Raw genomic sequence first — 19569 nt, 5'->3', positions numbered from 1 at the left:
GGATGGAAGAGACTGCCTGGCAACGAGACAGCACAAGTTAGAGATTTAAAAAGAACATGAATACCATGTCTAAATACCATGTCAAAAATGACCGTTGTCTGAATCCACCCCAAGAGGGACCAGCGCAGTAAGGCAGACAAGTCTGCAGGGTTTTGGCAATTTACAGAACGGGCAGACGTTTGATTATCAATCAGCTGTTGGACAGTGGAGGGCATCTGGGTCTCTGTCCGTGCATCTTGCACCCTTCTTCTCTCTCCCCAATGTCTGCACGCTGAGCTCCGTCTCACCGAATCCCAGCCAGGCCTAGTCCTCCTCTTCGCCCCCTCCGTACATGTCCGCGAGCTTCCGGAAGCGGCCACCCCAGTCGTTGAGGTAGTCGTAGTCTTGGTCCTGGTCTCCAGTGGAGGAGTTGATGGAGCTGAGGGAGGCGGCCTCGGAGCCGCTGCCCTCGTAGTCGAACACCAGCAGCGAGTCGTAGGGGGGTGCCGTGGGGTCGGTGTCTGCCGCCTTCAGGTTCTGTGGAATGGAAAAGGAAACACTGACTCAGTTTACACAATGCAGGAGCAAGTTGATGAGGACCAGAGCGATCTCCTTTGCTACGGAAAGGAGAACTCAAGGCAGAAATCGTTGCGATGAAGTTTCCAATCCTGGCTCTGCACCAGTCCAACAGTAGACAGCCTGAAGAGTGCTGCAGAAGTCGTCACAGGGCTGCTCGGGGGTAACTTCAACGTGGGCACTTGCAGAGTTTCCAGACTCTTCCGGGAAGATGTGGTCTCCCCTCTTAGCCATCCCTTCCCTGCCGATGGCTTGTGGCAGCCCTGCTCTCTGCTACTGCGGGTACTCAGATCGATTCCCTCTGGGGACCCCGCACACCCAACCTCAACACCTTATATGAAAGCAAGTCACACAACCCCCCTCCCAACTCCACAGGCCCCAGCATGGCCAGGGCCTCTGGAATGTTGCCCCCACCCCCACCTCAGCAGACCTGGCAGACAGAAATATTGGTAAAGAAAACTAGTGGCTACTCAGGAAAATAGTAAGATCATCCATCGTCCAGCTAAAAGCGTCGCCGGCTGTCAACAGGCCTGAGGAAGCCTGGAGAAGAGTCATTCCTGCTACGAGCTGGTGGACTCCGGGCCATCTGTGCCACTCACCTCATCAATGAAATTGCCTATCTCGTCAGGATTGGCAGGGCGCGGGCGGTACTGCGGGGCTGGCATGAGTGTCGGCACAACGTCATTGCGGGTGATCTCAGGACGAGCGTCTATGCCACGGTGCAGCTGGCTCAGGTCGTAGTCCTGTGAAGAGTCAAGGCAGAGGCATGGGCCCCATCGCAGGAACAAGGCGGTTTCCCTGAAGCTTGGTTTTCATGTGCCGAGATTTAGAGAGTAGAAGACTCAGAGCTGGCAGGACCAGGGGTGGGGGGTGGGTGGGGAAAGGCTGGCAGGAGACAATTTCCAGGGAAGAATGAACATCCTTGCAGGGGCGATGGCTTGGAACCCCATGCCTTAGCAGTGGTTCGAAAACATTCATTTTCCACTGCTTGCTGTGCTATTTTGTTTCCTGGGTCTGAGTGTGCTAGAGAGCCAGCATAGCAAGGAGGCAAATGGCTGGGCCCACACTGGTCTGTGCCAGGCCTGAAGGAGGCGTGCCCGCTTGCCACTCCAGGGGGAGTCCAATGGCAAGATGAGGCACCACACTGACAAAAGAAAACAACCTGGGAAGGATGACTCAACTTGGGATGGGGGAACCGAAGGCTTCAAGGAAGACGAAGCCCCATCCACAGAGGGCCAGGAGCTCAAGACCACCCACCTGATCCTCTTCTCCACCGCCTTCTTCATCGTAGTAGTAGACGTTGTCTCGAGTGTCGTCCTCTGGGGGGAGCAGCGGCTCCTTCACCACCCTCCTCCTCCTTACAAACAGCAGCAGCAACAGAAGCAAGACTAGAGACCCAAAAAGGTACGTGTCAGAGAAGGGGGTGGGCATGAGCTACAGCAATGTTCGCTGGATGTCAGAACTAAAACTCAGCTTGATTTCAAGGGTTCATAGCCTGCTCATGTCAGTTTTAAGACACCCTGCAACAGGACACAGGCAGAACGTACAGATAAAAGGGAGCCATCCACAACCGTCACTCGGGCTAGCTCAGGCACCCTGCTTTACAGGGTCAGGGTCTTCCTCACATCCTTGAAAAGCCCATTGCACAGGGCAGGGATGGCCACAGAAAAACCACAAGACAAGCACTGACCGTTCTTACGGGCCTCAGTGGGGGATCCACCAGTAATCTTTGGGCTGGCGCTGCCATGTGGGTGGGGGTGGTCTCATTGGATCATAATGATCGCAAAGGTCTAACGCATGCTTCCAAATAAGGTGGATTGTGCTTAGAGGGGTCAGCACCTTTGCCCCCTCTCATGGGCTCCTCTGTCTCTGCCTGCGGCCGGCAAGTGGAAGCTCAACTGAGAAGCCTAGCTTTAGGAACGGGACTCAAGTCTCTAGCACCCATGACCGCAAAGGAGAGCCTGGGACATGGGAGGAAACCCGGCCACAGAGCTGCCTGACGTGCTACTCACTCAGCAAGGCCAGGATCCCGCCAAGGATTCCCAGGATGGCCGGGACCTCCAAGCCGCCTGCTATGTAGGCCTTCCTCTCACAGTTCTTGGTTTCCCCTTCACAGTTGCACACTTGGGCCTTGACTGTCGTTGTCTGCTTCTGCCCCTGGCCGTCGTCCAGCACCAGAGCAATGCTGTACTCGCCGGGCTCCAGCACCTTTGTCAGCCTCAGGGTCAGGCTGTCACCGCCTGCAGGAGGAAGATGGAGAAATAAAAGCACACTGAAATTGCGGGCAGGGAAGGGCTCACACTTCCCCTGGCGAGGCAAGGATGGGGAATCCCAGCATTTGCCTTGACCTTCAAAAAGGGCACGCGCGTTCACTCTTCTGAAGCAGCTGATGCAAGATTTCACACCGAGATGCATTTTGCCATCATGTTAACACACATTTTGGGGGGAAAGGAGAACAGCGTTTAAAGTTGCTGATTTGCAGTGGAAGAGCTGGATTCGAGTCCGGGAGCACCTTAGAGACCAGCAAGGTTTTCAGGGTAAGAGGTTTAGAGAGTCTAGATTGGAAAGACACTCTTAAATTTGCATCTGACAACGGAAGCTCTGACTCTCGAAACCTCGTCTTCCCTTTTTCTAAAGGAGCTTCAATATGAACACCTGCATAATTTCTCCAGAATTCAGGGAAAGGAAAGCAGACACCAAACAAACAGTTTGGGACTGAACACACACACACACACACACGTCTTAGCAATATCGGTCAGTCTTGTTCTTGCAAACAGCAGCAGAAGTGAGCAACCTGTGTGCTTTGACTGTACCACTCCAGGGCGTGTGCGCCCCATGACAATGCAGAGAAATGCTCCCCTTGAAAATCAGATTCCAGGTCAGCTGTCTCCGCTGCCACTGGCAAGAAGGAGGGCTTCAAGGCAAGACGGAAAGGAACCGGCAAGCATCCCACGTCTGCCTGCAGGACAGGATAGCCCATTTTTCCTGGCGCTCCCCGGAATATGGGAGACACATCAGCTTACCCTGATCCATCTGGATGGACCAATTGGCCTTTGCGCCCAACGTCAGGTCTGCCGAGAAGGTGTGTGGAGGAAGATCCTTGTCCACAATGTTCAGCTTTTGAGGCACCGGATTTCGGTTGCAGATTTCAAAGCTCCGTGGGTCCGGCTCCGGTGCGTTGTCATTCACATCATAGAGGTACAAAAGCAGGGTTCCCGTGCCAGTGGCCGATGGCTCCCCTGGACAAGAAGAGCAACACAGTTTAGTGAAATAAGCATGTGCCATGTTCCCCCCCACACACAAACAAGGTGCCCTCCCTCTCAACTAAATTCTAGAATAATAGAATCATAGAGCTGGAAGGTATCACCAGGGTCATCTAGTCCAACCCCCTGCACAATGAAGGAAATTCTGAACTACCTCCCCCCACACCCCCAGTGACCCCTACTCCATGCCCAGAAGATGACCAAGATGCCTTCCCTCTCATCATCTGCTTAAGGTCATAGAATCAGCACTGCTAACAGATGGCCATCTAGCCTCTTCTTAAAAACCTCCAGGAGAGCATACCACATCCCAAGGAAGCCTGTTCCACTGAGGAACTGCTTCTGTTGGAGAGGCTCAGTTTTCTCGGTCGCTGTGGGGAATGCCCAATAGTTTGCCCCACCGTCAAGGCCCCAGCAGCCAGCCAAACACCCATAGCATTGGCCTCTTCCCGTCTGGGTGCAGAGTCCAAGCGGAAAGCTAACACGGGCCACATTTACCATTGTCCGTTGCGTAGATGAGGGCCTCGTACGTGTTGTTCTTCACGTGCACCGACTCCCTGTCTAGAGCAGATCTAGTCACTATGACGCCACTTTCAGGGTCAATCGTCAGCCACTTGGCCACATCTTTCCCGATGGAATACCTGGAAGAGAAATGTGAGCCATTGCTACAGGCCTTCTAGCTTTCCCTGTCAAACTAGCATGAGCATCAAACCCTCGACATTCTCTACAAAGTAGACCCCGACAAACAGCTTCCAGTTGTCCACTGAGCAGCGCTGATTCAGTGTAAGATACGTGGCTGTGGCACTCCATGTGGGGCGTGGAGGGGAAGGGAGCACCAGCTTTGCCCACTTGGCTGATGCACCAGAGGGGAGAGGGGAGGAGACGGCCACTTCACTTAGGCAGGCCCCGTCCTGGGGATCCTGGTGCTGTGAGGTTCCATCCTTGGCTTCTCCATCCTGCACCGGTGAGAAGCACAGGCCGTGTGTCGCTCTACCATCCCTGAGGCACCAGTGGTGAGGTTTCCAGAGCCAGAGCTCTTCAGTGGCCTCTTGGAACTACAGTGAATAGCCTTGCTTGCATGATGACACATCCCTGGTGTGCCCATCATACCCAGGCCACTTCCCGGCCAGCTCTCCCGCAGAGCAGGGAGTGTGCCCGCCTTGGCCAGCAAGCCCCAGCCCACTAGGAATGTGGTGGAGGAAGGGAGTGGGCTCTGCCTTCTCTGCCCCTCCACCCACCAGCTTCCCTACTGGCAGAGACTTGATCCAGGCCTATCGCTCCACTCCGCTCCGTACCAAATGGTCTGCTTCATATCCTTATCTGGGTCCCGAGCAGTGTAGGTGGTCACCACTTGTCCAACAGTGAAATCTTCGGAGTGCTTCACAAGCTTTTCAGGCGGCACAAAGATAGGGGCCTCATTCACATCCGCCACATTGATGGTCACGGTGGCTGTGGACGTCTGGAGAGACACTGAGAAGTCGGCGACGTTTGCCACAGTGACTTTGAGGACAAACTGATTTGTTTGCTCGTAGTCCAGGCCCTGGAAAGGATGCAAGAAGAGATCAGGACAATTAGGGGGTGCCAGCAAGTGCCAGCCAGAAGGCCCAGCAGCCGCAGACACCAGAGACTAGCAAGCCTCCTGCCCAAGGAAGCAGGAAAAGGGACCCCTGGTTCACCTTTGCTGTTTTCAAAAGGCCGTCGTTGCTTTTGGGATCAGCAGTGACGACAAAATTATCTCCCTCATTCCCGGAGACGATGGTGTATCTGGCTTTCCATGCATCAGTGTCTTGTTCATCTGCGTCTTTCACCTTCAGGTTGGCAACCAGAAACCCTGCCACATTCTCTGGCACGACTTTAACATACTGAAATGCAAAGGGAACATGTTAAATAGAATCCCTTTGATGAGCTGTACAGCCCGTAATAAGTCTCACCTCTGCTGGAGGCACCAACAAGTTAAAAGACAAGGCTGGTAATATTCTGGGGGTAAAGAGTGTCAATAGGGAGTTGGCAACATGCCCTGCAAGCGGAGAGGGGAGAAGGAGGAGGCACATTACCGTGGATGGGTCAAAAATCGGCGGGTTGTCGTTGGTGTCAGCAACAGTGATCACGGCTTTCCCTGTAGTGGTTAAGCCGTCTCCCTGCATGTCTGCAGCTTGGAGGGTCAGCGTGTAATTGGGGACTTTCTGCAGGCAAAGAACATAAATAGAATTGCTTGAATTTATGACCTCTAGGAAAAGCAAAACACAGGCCTGTCTTGGCATCCCTACAGGATTCAAAGGGCACACAATTTTAGATGTACAGACGGGCTTTATTGCTAACAGCCAAACACCACAACAAACATGCCAAGCAGCTGCTCTGCCACTGAGCCACGGCCCCTCCCCTTAATTAAAGCTATTGAGACGGAAGGGCTGCGTCTTGCTCAGCATAGTCCTTGCTCCCCTCCATCACAAACACACATACACCGGTGCCCAGGCAGTCACCTCTCTGTCCAGCCCTGATACGACCACACTGATCATGCCTGTATCCCTGTTGATGGCGAACATTTGGGGGTGGGGGTGGGGAGGGTCTTGGCTGATGATGGAATAGGCGACCACCCCGTTGTAGGTGTTCACAGCGTCGTCTGCATCAGTGGCCGAGACCTTCATCACGGTGGTCCCTGGGTATGTCAAAGCCAAAGGGTCAACGCTCAGTTTCAAAAGGAGCAGCAGAGAAAACATATCTTTTCTCTGCACGGGGTAGATCACCCGTGCAAGGATAATGAAGACAGTGGGAAGAGATGCTTCCACTCTTGGGTGAATGCAAGCCAGGTGGCATCTGGGCACAGTCTGCACCTTGCTCTTGCCAGGCAGCTGTAGGGACCCAACTTCCGATCCACACGCCTTGGTAACATTGTGGTTAGAGTACCATGAAACGCCACCCATCTGGCTGGGAAACTTAAACCGGTACCAAATGAATTCACTGCCAGAACCTTCTTCCCCCCACCTTGCCTCTCTTACAGGGGCTCCCAGTCTGTGACCGGACCCAAGTCAGGAACACCCTCCTGAAGAACGACTCCAAAAGTCTCTGCTGCCGCCTGCCTCTGTTCCCCCAACACAGGCCAGCCGGCCCAACCCTGCCTACCTGGCTTGGCTCCTTCTGGCACTGCTCCGCGGAAGACGCCATCGGTGAACACGGGCCGGTTGTCATTCTGATCGATCACCTTGATGATCAACTCCATGGGGTCCTCCACAGGCTGTCCGTTCTCATTCACTGCATGGGAGAAGAGCTGAGGAGGAGGAAAGCCGGTTACTGTCGTGATTCACCAGTTGGCACCCAAGAAACATTTGAAAGGAGCCGGGGTGGGCAGCCAGTGAGGTGCCGTGGCTATCTGAGTGTGGCTATGGGTTCAAATCCCCACTTGCCCACGATGCTCACTGGGTGACCGCTCGCTCACCAACTTCACAGGGTTGTTGTGAAGATAAAATAGGGGGGGAAGGAACAACTTCTGCTACACTTTGTTCCTTGAGCAAGGGCAGGATAAAAACCAACCCCCCGAGCAATACCTGATGATGCCACCAGATTCTCGCCTGCTCTGCTCGGGGGAAGCCTACCAGTTCCAGCCAATGCTAAGGGAAGGGACAGAGCTCACTTCAGGGGCTCTGGGGGGCACCTAAAGACCCCGACTTGGAGTCCTGCCAAGGGTCCCGGTTCCCCTTCAAGCACGTACTGCTCATCGGCCATGGGCCCCAGCCACTGACCCTGGGCCAAGAGGACTCACAGTGTATCGGCTGATGGCCTCTCTGTCCAGAGGGCGGGTCACCTCCAGCCAGCCAGTCTCTCTTTCCACAGTAAAGGTGCCCATAGGGGGGGCGTCTGCTCCTTGCCCAGTGATGCTGTAGAAAACGGTGTTATTCTTGTCCTTGTTGGATTTGATCTGGTGGTAAACGGTGAGTCAGTCAAGGCGGGGAAAGCAGAGCTTCAGAGGAACAGAGGGGCCCCAGTCTCCCCCGGCTGTGATGGGAGCACCAGGCAGAGCTTGCTGCCCTACTGAACCCCCAAGAAAGGGCTGGAAGGGGTGCCTGCTGAACCACTGGAAGGTGCTGCATGCTGACCCTAAGGAAGCTCCGCACAAAGTGAATGGAACCCAGAGGGCCTTTTCTAGGCTAGAACACAGATGACACTCGATGCCCCCTTGTTTGTGATGGCCACAGGGATTTGGAGAGAGGCCCCCAAAGCCAGGGTGGTGTAGTGGTTAGAGTGTGGGAGCCAGGAAACTCGGGTCTGAATCCCCACTTTGCCATGGAAGCTTCACCTCCACATAGCTACCCCTCAGCCGGGGTGGGGGGGATCCTTCCCTTCATGGAAGAGACAGGCCGAAGAGAAGCCACGGAGCTTACCTGCACCAGCTGCTTGGGGAAGGAACCCTTCTCATTCTCCGGACAATTAATTGGGGGAATGACCCAGTCCCTCTTCTGCCGCTTCAGGCCAGGGCGAGACTCCGGGAAGGTCAGCACCTGTCCTGGACCCAGCTCGTAGGGCTCCTAGAGAGAGAAAGATGCAGACAGCTGGCTCAGCAAGCCGGAGGAGTCCCCGGCGCCCGGCTTGGTGGGGCCCTGCAGCTCCCTGCCCAGCAAACAAGGCAGGAGCCGGCTCACGTACCGCATGGGGGTGGTGCTGGTGGTGCCGCCTTCTCAGGACCACTCTGGCCGAGTGCTCCTTGCCAGCAGAGTCCGTGGCAAAGATGCCAAAGCTCCTTTCGTGGTCGCGGAGGCTCAGAGACCGCTTGACCGAGACCACGCCGCCACGCACCTCGAAGTGGCTGTCGTCTGGAGCATAGGGTACGTGGGGCCTTCCCGTGCAGCTCTCAAAGCTCACTGCAGAAGGGGAGGAAGGGGAGAGAGCAAAGGTCAGCGGACAGGAGCCAAGGAAAGAAGTGCCGACGGAGATTTCAAAGGGGGGGGGACTCACCACTGCTGGTGCCGCCACCAGGGGGCGCCAGCACTCCACCCAAAGCACCCCTTGGATGCAAACAGGCGCCTTTCCGCCCAGACTCCCCAGCCGCAGGACCCCCATCTTTGAAGCGTCTTTGCTTTTCACAAGGCACAGATAGCGAGCATGGGGGGGGGGGCAGCTGAGGGGCAGGGGGTCCACAAATTGCACCTTTGAACTCAGTGGACCCCATGGCAAATGCTCAGCTGTGCCACCCACATCCCCTTTGCAAATAAGTGGTGGCTGAACTTAGATTTGCCAGCTCCAGGCTGGGAAATTCCTGGAGATCTGGGGGTGGAGCCTGGGGAGGGTCAGGTTGGGGGAGGGAGGGTCCTCTGTGGAGTATAATGCCATGGAGTCCACCCTCCAAAGCAACATTTTTCTCCAGGGGAATTGATCTCTGTAGTTTGGAGATTAGTTGTAATTCTGGGAGATCTCCAGCCACCACCTGGAGGCTGGCAACCCCAGGCCCCGCAAGCAGCAAGCTTTTCTCTCCCAGCCCTACCCTTTTCCATGCTGCAGACTTTAACCTCTTCTATGGCTGCTACCCTTGCCTGCAGAGCAGATCAGCAGCACAGCCAGCCTCCATTCTGAGCCATGAAAATACCATTAGAAAACCACTCCTCTGCCCTTGACTGTTATCTCTCTGGTCCCTCTTCAGCGCCGCAGGGCCAGCCCTCCCCTCAACACCCTTTGCAGCTACGGGACAGTCAGAGGAGAACCTTTTTTTGCCACAACTGAAGCTCTCTGCATCAGACCGAGCAACGCTTGCTTTCAAGATCTCCTCGCCTGCCCTGCGTCCAGCCAGCTCCGCAGCCTCTTGCCTTATGTGGTCACCGAGGGTCTCTGTTGCAATTAACTTGGCAGGCAGCAGGAATGGGGAAGGTCCTTTGAACAAAGCGCGCATCAGGAGGGAAGGTAAAGGGGTCGAAGGCAGCATCACGCTCTCTCGAAAGGTGGACAAAGTGCTCCAGACCAGCCCAGCAGCAAATGAGATCCTGAGCAGTCAATTATCCAATATCAGCAGCAGCCAATCTATTTATAACAGCTGGGGGCCTTGAGAGGCATTTAAGCCCTGTTTGTGGAGAAACCTTTGGCGTTTCTGCAAGCAGACTGGGAAGCCACGCGCCTCTGGGGCATCCTCAGCTCTTGCATGGGCAGATGCTGGCACAAGTACCCCGGAGGACCTGCATTTCCCTCCTCACTGAGCAGAACAGAAACGAACACTGCAGAATTGCCTTGCGGATCAGACTGTTCTCTCCTGTAGCATTCCTGCTTCTGACATCAGCCAAGCCCAATTTTTGCTGCCTCTGAACATGGAGGCTCAGCTATCAGCTGCCATGGCATGAGGGTCTCTGCATCACAGAGAGTGCTGATGCCCCCCCCCCAGTCCCCAAGCTGCTGTAGCCTGCATCAAAGCACCGATTTTAGGCCAGCGGGCAGGTATGCGCTCTCCTGACTCCTGGAAAGCAGACCTATCAGGAGCCTATTAGGAGTGAAAAGGGAAGGGGAAAATCCCATCTGTGGAAGCATCAGTGAGGCAGGTCAAAAAACTGACCAAGAAGGGGGCAGCCATCAGAGCAGTTGACCCTGCCCCAGAAGGTGTTCTAGAGGGCACTTGGCCAATCTGCCCAGTGCTGGAGAAGGAGAACAGAGCTCAGGGCTTCTGGCTGTCCAAGCAGCCAAGGCCAGACTCAAAGGGAGCCCAGGTCTCAATCCTGAAAGGTGAGACTCAAAAGATTCAACACACCTACATCTCGAAGTAGGAGCATGCCCACCCCAGCACACACACGGCCACTGGAAACAGAACAGACATCAGGGCAACAGTGCGATGGGGAGGCTGAGCGAGAGGCCCACACGTCGCCACTTGGCCCTTCTAATTGATGCGTTTGCACAAGCAGCAGCATCTTCAGAAGGTGACACAATATTTGGGGGGGGGGTACAGAGGAAGAGAAATCTTGTTCAGGCTGTTGGGCAACAAAACCACCACAGCCCACACTTTGCCTAGCGAGAGCCAGCTCGGCCACAACACAGATGCACCCAGATCAGTTCAAGGAAATAAGGCGGAGGTTGGATGAGCAAACCACAGCCAGCAAGCTTGAATTGCGCAATCAGCAGCCGCTGGGCTTTCACTTCCTCTTGAGGAAGTTGTTCCCACCATCTATGGGCTATTAAGCACACGACACATTGACTAGAGTATTGTTGTGCCTGTATGAGCCTGGCCAAGCATGAGAAAGAGCCAGGAAGCGGAAAGTGTCACCAGGTGGCAGCTGACATGGTGACCCCCTCAAGGGGTTCTCAAGGCAAGAGGTGTTCAAAGGAGGTTTGCCATTGCCTGCCTCCACGGAGCAACCCTGGACTTCCTCAGTGGTCTACCATCCTAGTATTAACCAGGGACGACCCTGCTTAGCTTCCAAGATCTGATGAGATCAGGCTAGCCTGGCCCATCCAGGTCAGGGAGTGAAGGAGCTTCCACCAGTTCCATTTTTGCTGCAGTCTCCCAGGGCATCATCAGATCCAAAAGCACGCAGGGCTTGCCTGCACAATGCGCTGGAATTCGATGAGTGAATCTCCCTGCATTATTTTAAACTCCCTTGACAGGCTTTTGGGACCTGATTTGGACTGGGACCACAGGACACAGAGAAGGAGCTTTCAAGCCTCCCCCCTTCCCAAGCCCTGCTGTCACAGTCCTGACCCAAAGGGGAGTCTGATTTGCCCAGTGGGGAAATGCACTCGGACTGGCTGCCCATCGTCTGCCTGCAGTTAGTGGTCAGAACCTGGCCTGCAAGTCACCAGGGACCTGCTTTGCATCGTCCCCTGCAGGCAAGCAGGAAGAAGACAGCTGGCCAGGTGCTGGAGTGTGGGCAGTTGCAGAAGAAGGCTCCGGGGAAGCCGGCGTGAGGATCTGCAGGAGAGCACTCCAGCCCTTCCACTTGAGAGCTGCAGCCACAAAGTCTCTGTCCAGGGTACGGCCAGTGTACTCTTGCTCCACTCTGCTGACTCAGCTGAGGCTTTACCTGGTCTGCAGCACTAGGACTGAGAGGCTGGCTGTCACTGGGGGGGGGGAGTTGCCACAGAAACATCACAACAGGCCAGCACCAAGGCCTGATCCAGGGAAAGCTGCGAGCAGTCCTGGCGTTGACCAAACTGTCCTGGGGCGGGGAGGGGGAGTAATGAGGGCCAAACCAGCGTAGATTTGTAGAACTAACCTCTCCATTGCATTCTTACGCTGCCCTTCCTCCATGGAGCTCACCCCACAGGGCTCCCCTCTTCTCTCTGCCTTCACCACAGCCCCAGTGTCGGAGCCGGGTGTGGCAAAAACAAACAGGAGTCTTCTGGCACCTGGAAGACTGAGCGTTTTCTTTCCAGCAGCCCACTTTGTCAGGTGCAGGCCCCTCTGCTAAAGTGCCACAGAAGACTCCTTATTTATTTGGGAGGGGGAACAGTCACTGGCCCAAAGTCACCTGGTGAATTTCGTGGCTGAGCCAAGATCGGAACCCAGGTCTCCCGGGTCCTAGCCTGACAGCTTTACCACTACACCACGCTGTTTTCCTTGAGTCCTCATTGTAGGCATTTAACGCTGTCTCCTAAAAAGTGCCATCAACAACATGCCTTCAAATGAACACAGCCAACTGCAGAAAGCTTCCATGAAATTGCCTCTATGCATTTCTGCACACGTGCACCCCCACACACACACACACACGCTTGTTTGCGGTCACCAGTGTTCTGGGGGAAATGCAAGAAAGCCAAACATGGCATAAGTTTTGCTTCTGCAAACTGCTGGAATGGCGCACCTTGGGAATGGGAAGGAAAAGCTGACGGGCTGGGCCTCCAGAGCAACGAGGCAGAGGCAGGTTTCCAGAACTGTTAGGAGTGCGGAAGGCTGATCTGATCTACGGAAGTCGTCCCGATAAATCCTCACTGAAATGAGTGTTGGGGGGGGGGATGTTCACCAGGTTCTGCCTTGGCCCAGGCTGGAGTGGGAAATCTCCTGGAAGAGCATGCAGCTCCTCTTGTGGGCCTCCTCCTTGCCCAGGGCCCTCCCAGAGATCTTCTCCTGGCACTTCCCTTTCCTTGCAAGGAGGCTTTGGGCACAATCCGGCAGGACGTTTCCCTGCACAAAGGCACCCAGGAAAGGGCAGGCGCTCGTGCGAGGGAGGAGGCCGATCTCTCCTCTGTTTGCTTTCAGGACATTGGTTTTTTTTGAAGGGATTCTGAGCCATGTGACCTGCCTGGACGTGCGCGCGCGTGTGCATGCCCCAGCCTCTCTAACTTCTCAGCACTACCACAAAGCATTTCCATTTCAAAGGTGTGTCCCCGGAACAGCCACACACAACATGCCTGTTCCTGCCCCGGCACCCCAGACAAGCTCTGGCCCCTGCCAGCTGGGGAGGCGACAGTCCGGAGAAGGCACCGCTGCCCCAGGTGGCAACCTGGGCCGGGAGCCCTCCCCCCACTTGGCCCAGCCCCAGAGCCAGGCAGCCCCGGCCCCAGAACGCAGGCAGCAGCGGAGCACGGGCCTCCACCTGCCGGAGGGGAGGGAGCGCAGCCGCACCAAGCCTGTTCCTCCCGCTGGCCCACTTGGGAGGGCGTGGCATGCGCGCTCCCACTCAGCCAGGTGGAGGCAGGGCCCAGCAAATCCACAGTCCCCACCTGTCCCACAGTCCCCACCCAGGGCCTCCGAGGAGGTTCTCTGGAAGCCCTGGCTGTCTCTCTCTCTCTCTCTCTCTCTCTCACACACACACACATATATATAACACCAGCAAATCAGGCACAACCAGCTTGGCAGCAACCAGCCTGGGCAGGAACAGCTCTCCGCAGTCCCCACCTTTGCCTGACTCTCCAGTCGCAGGCAGGCAGGGAGGGGCAGCAGCTCAGAGGCAGCAGCCCGGCTTCACACGCAGAAGGTCCCACATTCAACCCCCAGTGCAAAGAAAGGATTGCACGGAGCACAGCTGGGGGAGCCCTTCTCTGCCTGAACCCCTGAAGAGCCACTCCCAGCCAAAACAGACCTCAGTGGGATTGATGAACCAGCACCCCCCCAACTCAGGCCGAGACCCTGCCTTCCCAGCCCAACCGGGCTTTCCAAAGGGCCCCTGACTGCCCTGCGAACACCAGCTGTCCTTTGGCTGGCCACAGGAACCTCCCAGGGGGGGCTCGGGGGCTTGGCCTCCCCCAAAACTAATCCAAACTCCTGGGACAGGAACAAATACAGATTCTGCTTCTGCTCACACCTCCTGTCCCCTTCTCTGCCGCCTGCCTGCCCGCCCCCTGTTACCTCTCTCCTCTCAACCTGGAGGAGGCAAGCTCCTTGGGGCAGAGACTGTGTCAAGCACTCCCCCCCCCCCCATGTAATCCAGCTAGGGCAAAAAAACAAAGGCAGAGTGCAAGTATTTGAATCAATCACTTGCAGAGTTTTCCTGGAGATGACACCGCACCCGTCTATGTTTGACGAGGAAAATTGCTTCAGTTTAAAAAGACGTGTGCATCAACGGAGTATTTGCAGAAAAAATAAACGCCATGGGGGAAGGAGAGTCTGGTAACCATGAAAACTTCAGAACTATCAAATTCCCACAGGCCAGGAACATTCTTAAGAGCCCATAAATGAAAAATCTTTACCGACAATTCTGCCTTGCCAAACACTAGGTTTTAAAGGTTTCAAAAGTCTGACATGTGAAAAAGTAGATGTGTAATGAAGAAGGTTATCTGGATATATGACAATTGTGAAAATTTACTTTCCTACTTTTAAAAATGGAACCATTCAGAAGGGATTATACTGAGAGCAGTGGGTCATATTTGGGGCTTAGGTTTTCCCATGATATCATACAATTCAGCAGTCTAGGAATGTAAAGTTTCCTGATTTCTTAAAGCAAAGTTTCTAGTCCTCATGGCTATGAAAGCCTCTCCTGGACTAGCAGAAGCAGAATTAAGCAAACACAGCAATCATAAAGTCACAGGACTCCACTTCGTAATGCAGAATTTTCTGTGCCACATTTGTGCAGCTCTCAGGAGCCCAGGGTGTGCGCAAGTGACTCCCTGCATAGGCTCACTTAATACCCAAACTGCATAGCTGCTTCATCAAAGACACGCGGGCCTATTTCCCCTCAAAATTCGAAGGGTACACACCACCACAAAACACAGCCAGGACTGACCAGCTCTGCCTTTCCACCCCAGCTGGCTGCATCATTTGATTCAAGAGGTGTGCCCCATGATCCTTTGCCATATCACAGAGATGTTTGCTGGGGCCACTGGGCAGCGCTTCTCCCGTGTGAGTGTCCCAAATGACTCCTGGGTTTGTTCATGCAGGTGGGCCACCCTGTTTCTACCTCTTTTGGGGTAGGGGAAAGGCAGAGACTGTGCAAGACACACCTCGGGACAGTCTTTGGACTGCGCCTGCTCATGGAAATAAGATCTTATCTTGGGTCACTGAGGACTGACGTGACGCATCATGCCGTGAATAACTGAGCAGAGGGGAAGGGAGAATGAAGCAACTGAAATTAAGCTTCACTTTTATGGTATGGAGAGCAGAGTTCCGGGGAAACACAGATGATATGGCTGTCTGTGGTGATTTCAGCAGCAAAGTTCCCAAGACGCCTTTATCTCAGCTTCCGGCTGCTGAGAAGCAAGAGAAACCCAACAACCTTTCACGCAACACCCAATATGGGCAGCACCGTCCTTGAGCATCACACTTCTCGCTCTCCTGGGCCTTTCCCAGAGAGGCATCCTCCCACATTTCAGTCTGGGTGGGGCACCAGAAAGTGACAACACCCAACCAGATTCAACGTCCGCACGCAGAGACCCCAACAGGCCTGGCACGGGTGGAGGGGGAGCAGTTCTAGCCAGCAATCCAACACCTCCTCCCTGGAGCTCAGAAACCCAAACTAAGTACTTGCTAAACAGGCAAAAAGCCCGGAGGACAGGAGCTTTTGCCTCTTCCTTTCTTCCATGCTTGTCAAAGCATGTTTGAGTGCAAAGCACATGAGCACAACACCAACAGAAGCGGATCAAACGCGGCATGAGCTGGACCCTTCAGACACCGCCTCCGGGGGTCTGTCTCGGAACCATGTGTAGCTTGGGACGAAATGCTACACCCTGCTGGGGCACAAACACACGGGCCATTGGCCAAAGCACACAAAGAAGGGGAAAGCAGAGCGGGATGCGTCACCTCCCTCCCCCACCCGGAAGCATCAGGCCAACTGTGCTGCGGAGCTGGCCTCGGGCATCTCACGCAGGTTGTGTGTTTGAGCAGTGACATCACCTGGGAGTTTCAACATGACTTAAAAGCTCGCAGAACAAGAGTTTCACCTGAAAGCTGATTCAGATGGCAGTCACACAGTTGCACACAGGGAGTAATTCACTTCAGCCACTCAGCCGCCGGGGGCCGGAATGCAGGGCTCTCTGGACTAATGAACCAGACCAGAAGCATTTCCCAATCAGCACTGGACACACGCATAGATGGCACACATTCTAGAGGAGGTCCCAAGCTCTAGGGTGACACCATCCTGATCCACATGGTGCCATCTTAGATGAACCACTCCAGGAAAGTTGTGCACCATGCATGGGGCACTCCCAGCACTATTTTGGAGTCAATAAGTCAAGGCCCTCCCTGCTCAAGCCACAAAATATTCCCTGCTAGAAAACACAGGGAAACACCTAGCTGGGCTGTGGACAAACAAAGACCCTGAAATCCCAGACCTGCAGTCCCAGGCAGGATGCCGGTCCGTGCTACTGTGCTGCCCTCAAGCTCAGAGCAATGAGGCTGGATCCAGGCCTTGCTCCTTATACATGCTACTGAGTCCTGGGCCACAGGTCAAGAAAGCACCGCCATTTTGCTGTCTCTAGCAGAAGGCAGCTGTGCCCCAAGGACTCGGGCCGGCCGGCTCAGGGCGCAGTGCCCAGAATGGCTCGTCTCTGCTGGAGCCTCTCTGAACCGGCCTGGATGACGCACTCCAGCCTGCAGGAGCTGACCAGTGGGGAAGGAGCTGCAGCCAGCGACTTGGGCCACCTGTTGGGTTCTAAGACTCAGCAAACAGCACAGCCCCATAGAGCCACAATCTGGGAAATGGCTTGAAATCCTCGGACTCGCTTTCAAAAGGAAACTTGCCACATATCTGACCGAGGGAGCTTTGATTCACAAAAGCTCACGCCCTGAAACCCCCCTAAGGGGATACAGGGTTACAATCTAGCTGGTGCCACCTGCAGAATGGATTTTCACACCACACAGAGCTGTTTTTCGAGGCACAGATGCAGCACTGACTGGGTGACAGAAGCAGGCATCCCCTTTATGTTATCCGCTGGGAAACACACACACCCCATCACTGCCTTAATTACAGACCAGGCTGCTGGGCCACTGGACACCCCCCTCCAGCAGCAGAATGCTTTTGAAGTGCACTTCCTCTGCAGGTGAGCAGACCTGGGGGCTCCACCCCTTCTTCACTCCCTGCCTTGGCTGCCCCACCTGAAGGGGTCCCGGGAGGCTCTGCTTGGGGGCCTTCAGGTCCACCCCATTGAGCCACTGCCCAGCTTTGTGGGGCCACCAGGCTCTGGCCTGGGCTCTTGGGGCCACATGGGAAGGCCACCCAGACAAGACAGGCCAAGCAGCTCCGTGGTGTACCTTAAGGCTCGGAGGGGGAGCTGACACCACAACGCTGGATCCAGGCATCCACACAGCGTTGAATATTGTGCGGTCCAAAGCAGGAATTCACAATCAGATTGCTGCTATCAGCCAGGGCCTGCGATGGGAAACCGGCCACTCTGACTCAGCCGCAAGGCCCCTCAGAGGAGTTGCAGACGTGGCCCTGGATGCACCCATAGGAGGCACGAGCGTGTGGGATGCTCTTGTCACTTCAAGGCTTCCCTGACTCAGCTTCCCTCTAGTTTTGCAACGCAAGAATGAGCAAGAAGCATTGCATGCACGGGCGGGGGGGGGGGTTGTGTCACCACAGGTATGATCCCATCTGACCCCTTTGGGTGAACAACATTGGAAAGAGCATCTGATGCACATCAAAAAGTTGCAATAGATAGAACCGCAGCTTTTGTGGGCCTGACAAAGAGTTCTGTGTCATTCAAAACCTTGCACAATCCTCTGCCTCCTGCAGCCAGCCCCCTACGAATAAGCAGCCCTCGTAGGACTCTGGCTGGCAGTGGTTTCTCAAGGCCTTCCTACCAATGGTCATGCCAAAGATGGCCCTTCTATATACTCAAAGCATGTGGCTCTGTTGGTCCTTGGGACAAAACAGAGCAACGACTCGACGGTTAACCCGAGTTCCACACTGAAGAATCACAACTCCTGTAACCACAGAAAATGGTTTCAGGGACACAAAACAATGTTAATGCTCTGCATCCTAGGTGAGGTTCGCCAGCTTTTCTTCCTCAAGGGCTCCTGTGCCTTTTACAGCAGCATGGTTGGAAGCAATTCAGGAGATGAAGATTTTCCTGTTACTTCATCTACTGGCAGGAAAATCTTCAACTGTTGGGATTTCTGTTTGCAACCTGACAACAACTGACAAGCGGTTTTTGGGGGGTGGAGTGGGGGAGGGACAGAGCCGTGCCTCTAATCACAGAAGCAGTGCCAGAACAAAGTTGGCAGCCTGGCTCTGGGGCCCAAATAGAAAACACCCTGTTGTGATTTCTGACCTGCTAAGTATGATACAGACACAAGCCTGAGAAGCACCCGCTGGCAACCTGCCGGAAGATGGCTGCCTCCCTCCTGGTTGAATCTCTCTGAGCCCAGAGCAGCAGCAGCAGCAGAAGCCACCAAACCCCGCCCCCCCAGCTGGGCCCATCACACTTCGTTTCACTCCCTCTGTGGCTCTGAAGCAACCGGGGCGGGGGGCTTTTTGTCCACTCCAGAAATGTATAAGCATTGGCTATTCCTGCCCCCTCCCCCTGGCCTGGCACTGGATTGGGCTGGCATGTCGCCTCACACTTAGAGATGTAAAATTTCCGAAAATTTTGAAGCCATGAGAAAAAAACTTTTTTCCTTGTTTTTTTCCGGGAAAAAAGGAAAATTTGGAAAAACTGAAAAAAAAGTTCAGTGCGGTTTTACAAATTGCATGAAACGCAGAGTATATAAAAGTATTATGCTTGCAATAAACAGGTAACCACCCCCCTTTCCCTCAAAAGCAACAAAAAAAGCAAGAAACCATCAACATAAGAAATAATCAGATTTGCCCCTTAGCACCAAAGGGCAAATAAAGTTTAGGGGTCCACCTCAATATTGAAGCTCCATAGACATATTCTTTTCCAAATGCTACAAGGATGGCAAAACACATTCTTGCATGCCAGAGGTGCCCTAAAGACATTAAAAAATACTTTATGGGATGAAATGATGAGGACCAGAATGAAAGTGCAAGTAGCGTTTCCTTCCAGAGTTCTAATTTCAGAAACACTATTTCTGCTGCTTCTGGATCATTACAAAGTGTTTCTTCACCAGCAGCATCTTCAAGTAAAGAAGTGTTGCAAACCACTGCCTCACAAAAATGCACCATACCTTCATTTATAGATAAAATGACACCTGAAAATCAGGAGAAAATCGATCATGCCCTTGCAAGAGCAATATATGCTTTTGGCTCAGAATTGTCAGCTGAGAGAACTTGTAATAATTTAAGACTTTACAAAAAGTCTCAGAAATCTTTCATTAAAGTCTTCATGTTATATAGTTTGAATACCATGTCATAGATATATTATTTATCATTGGAAAAGAACATATTCCACACACATTTCCCCAATTTTTGGGGGGGGAAATGGAAAAAAACCCTGTTTTTCCCCCCAATTTTTCTGGCTT

At 54.1% G+C, this 19569-nt stretch overlaps 1 protein-coding gene across 1 annotated transcript in view; it reads right to left on the bottom strand.

Annotated features, from left to right (window-relative positions):
* Nucleotides 1-295: 295 nt before the first annotated feature.
* Nucleotides 296-19569, bottom strand: part of LOC130488817 (B-cadherin-like) — a 51088-nt gene continuing 31814 nt past the window's right edge. Inside the window, exon 15 of the mRNA XM_056862484.1 lies at nucleotides 296-516. Coding sequence (XP_056718462.1) covers nucleotides 304-516 — 213 coding nt within the window. The 3' untranslated portion in view covers nucleotides 296-303. The remainder of the gene's footprint in view (nucleotides 517-19569) is intronic.

This window comes from Euleptes europaea, chromosome 17 (assembly GCF_029931775.1).
Source record: "Euleptes europaea isolate rEulEur1 chromosome 17, rEulEur1.hap1, whole genome shotgun sequence".
Lineage (NCBI taxonomy): Eukaryota > Metazoa > Chordata > Lepidosauria > Squamata > Sphaerodactylidae > Euleptes > Euleptes europaea.
Note: the sequence above shows the minus strand (reverse complement) of the source record. Positions and strands in the feature narration are given on the sequence as shown.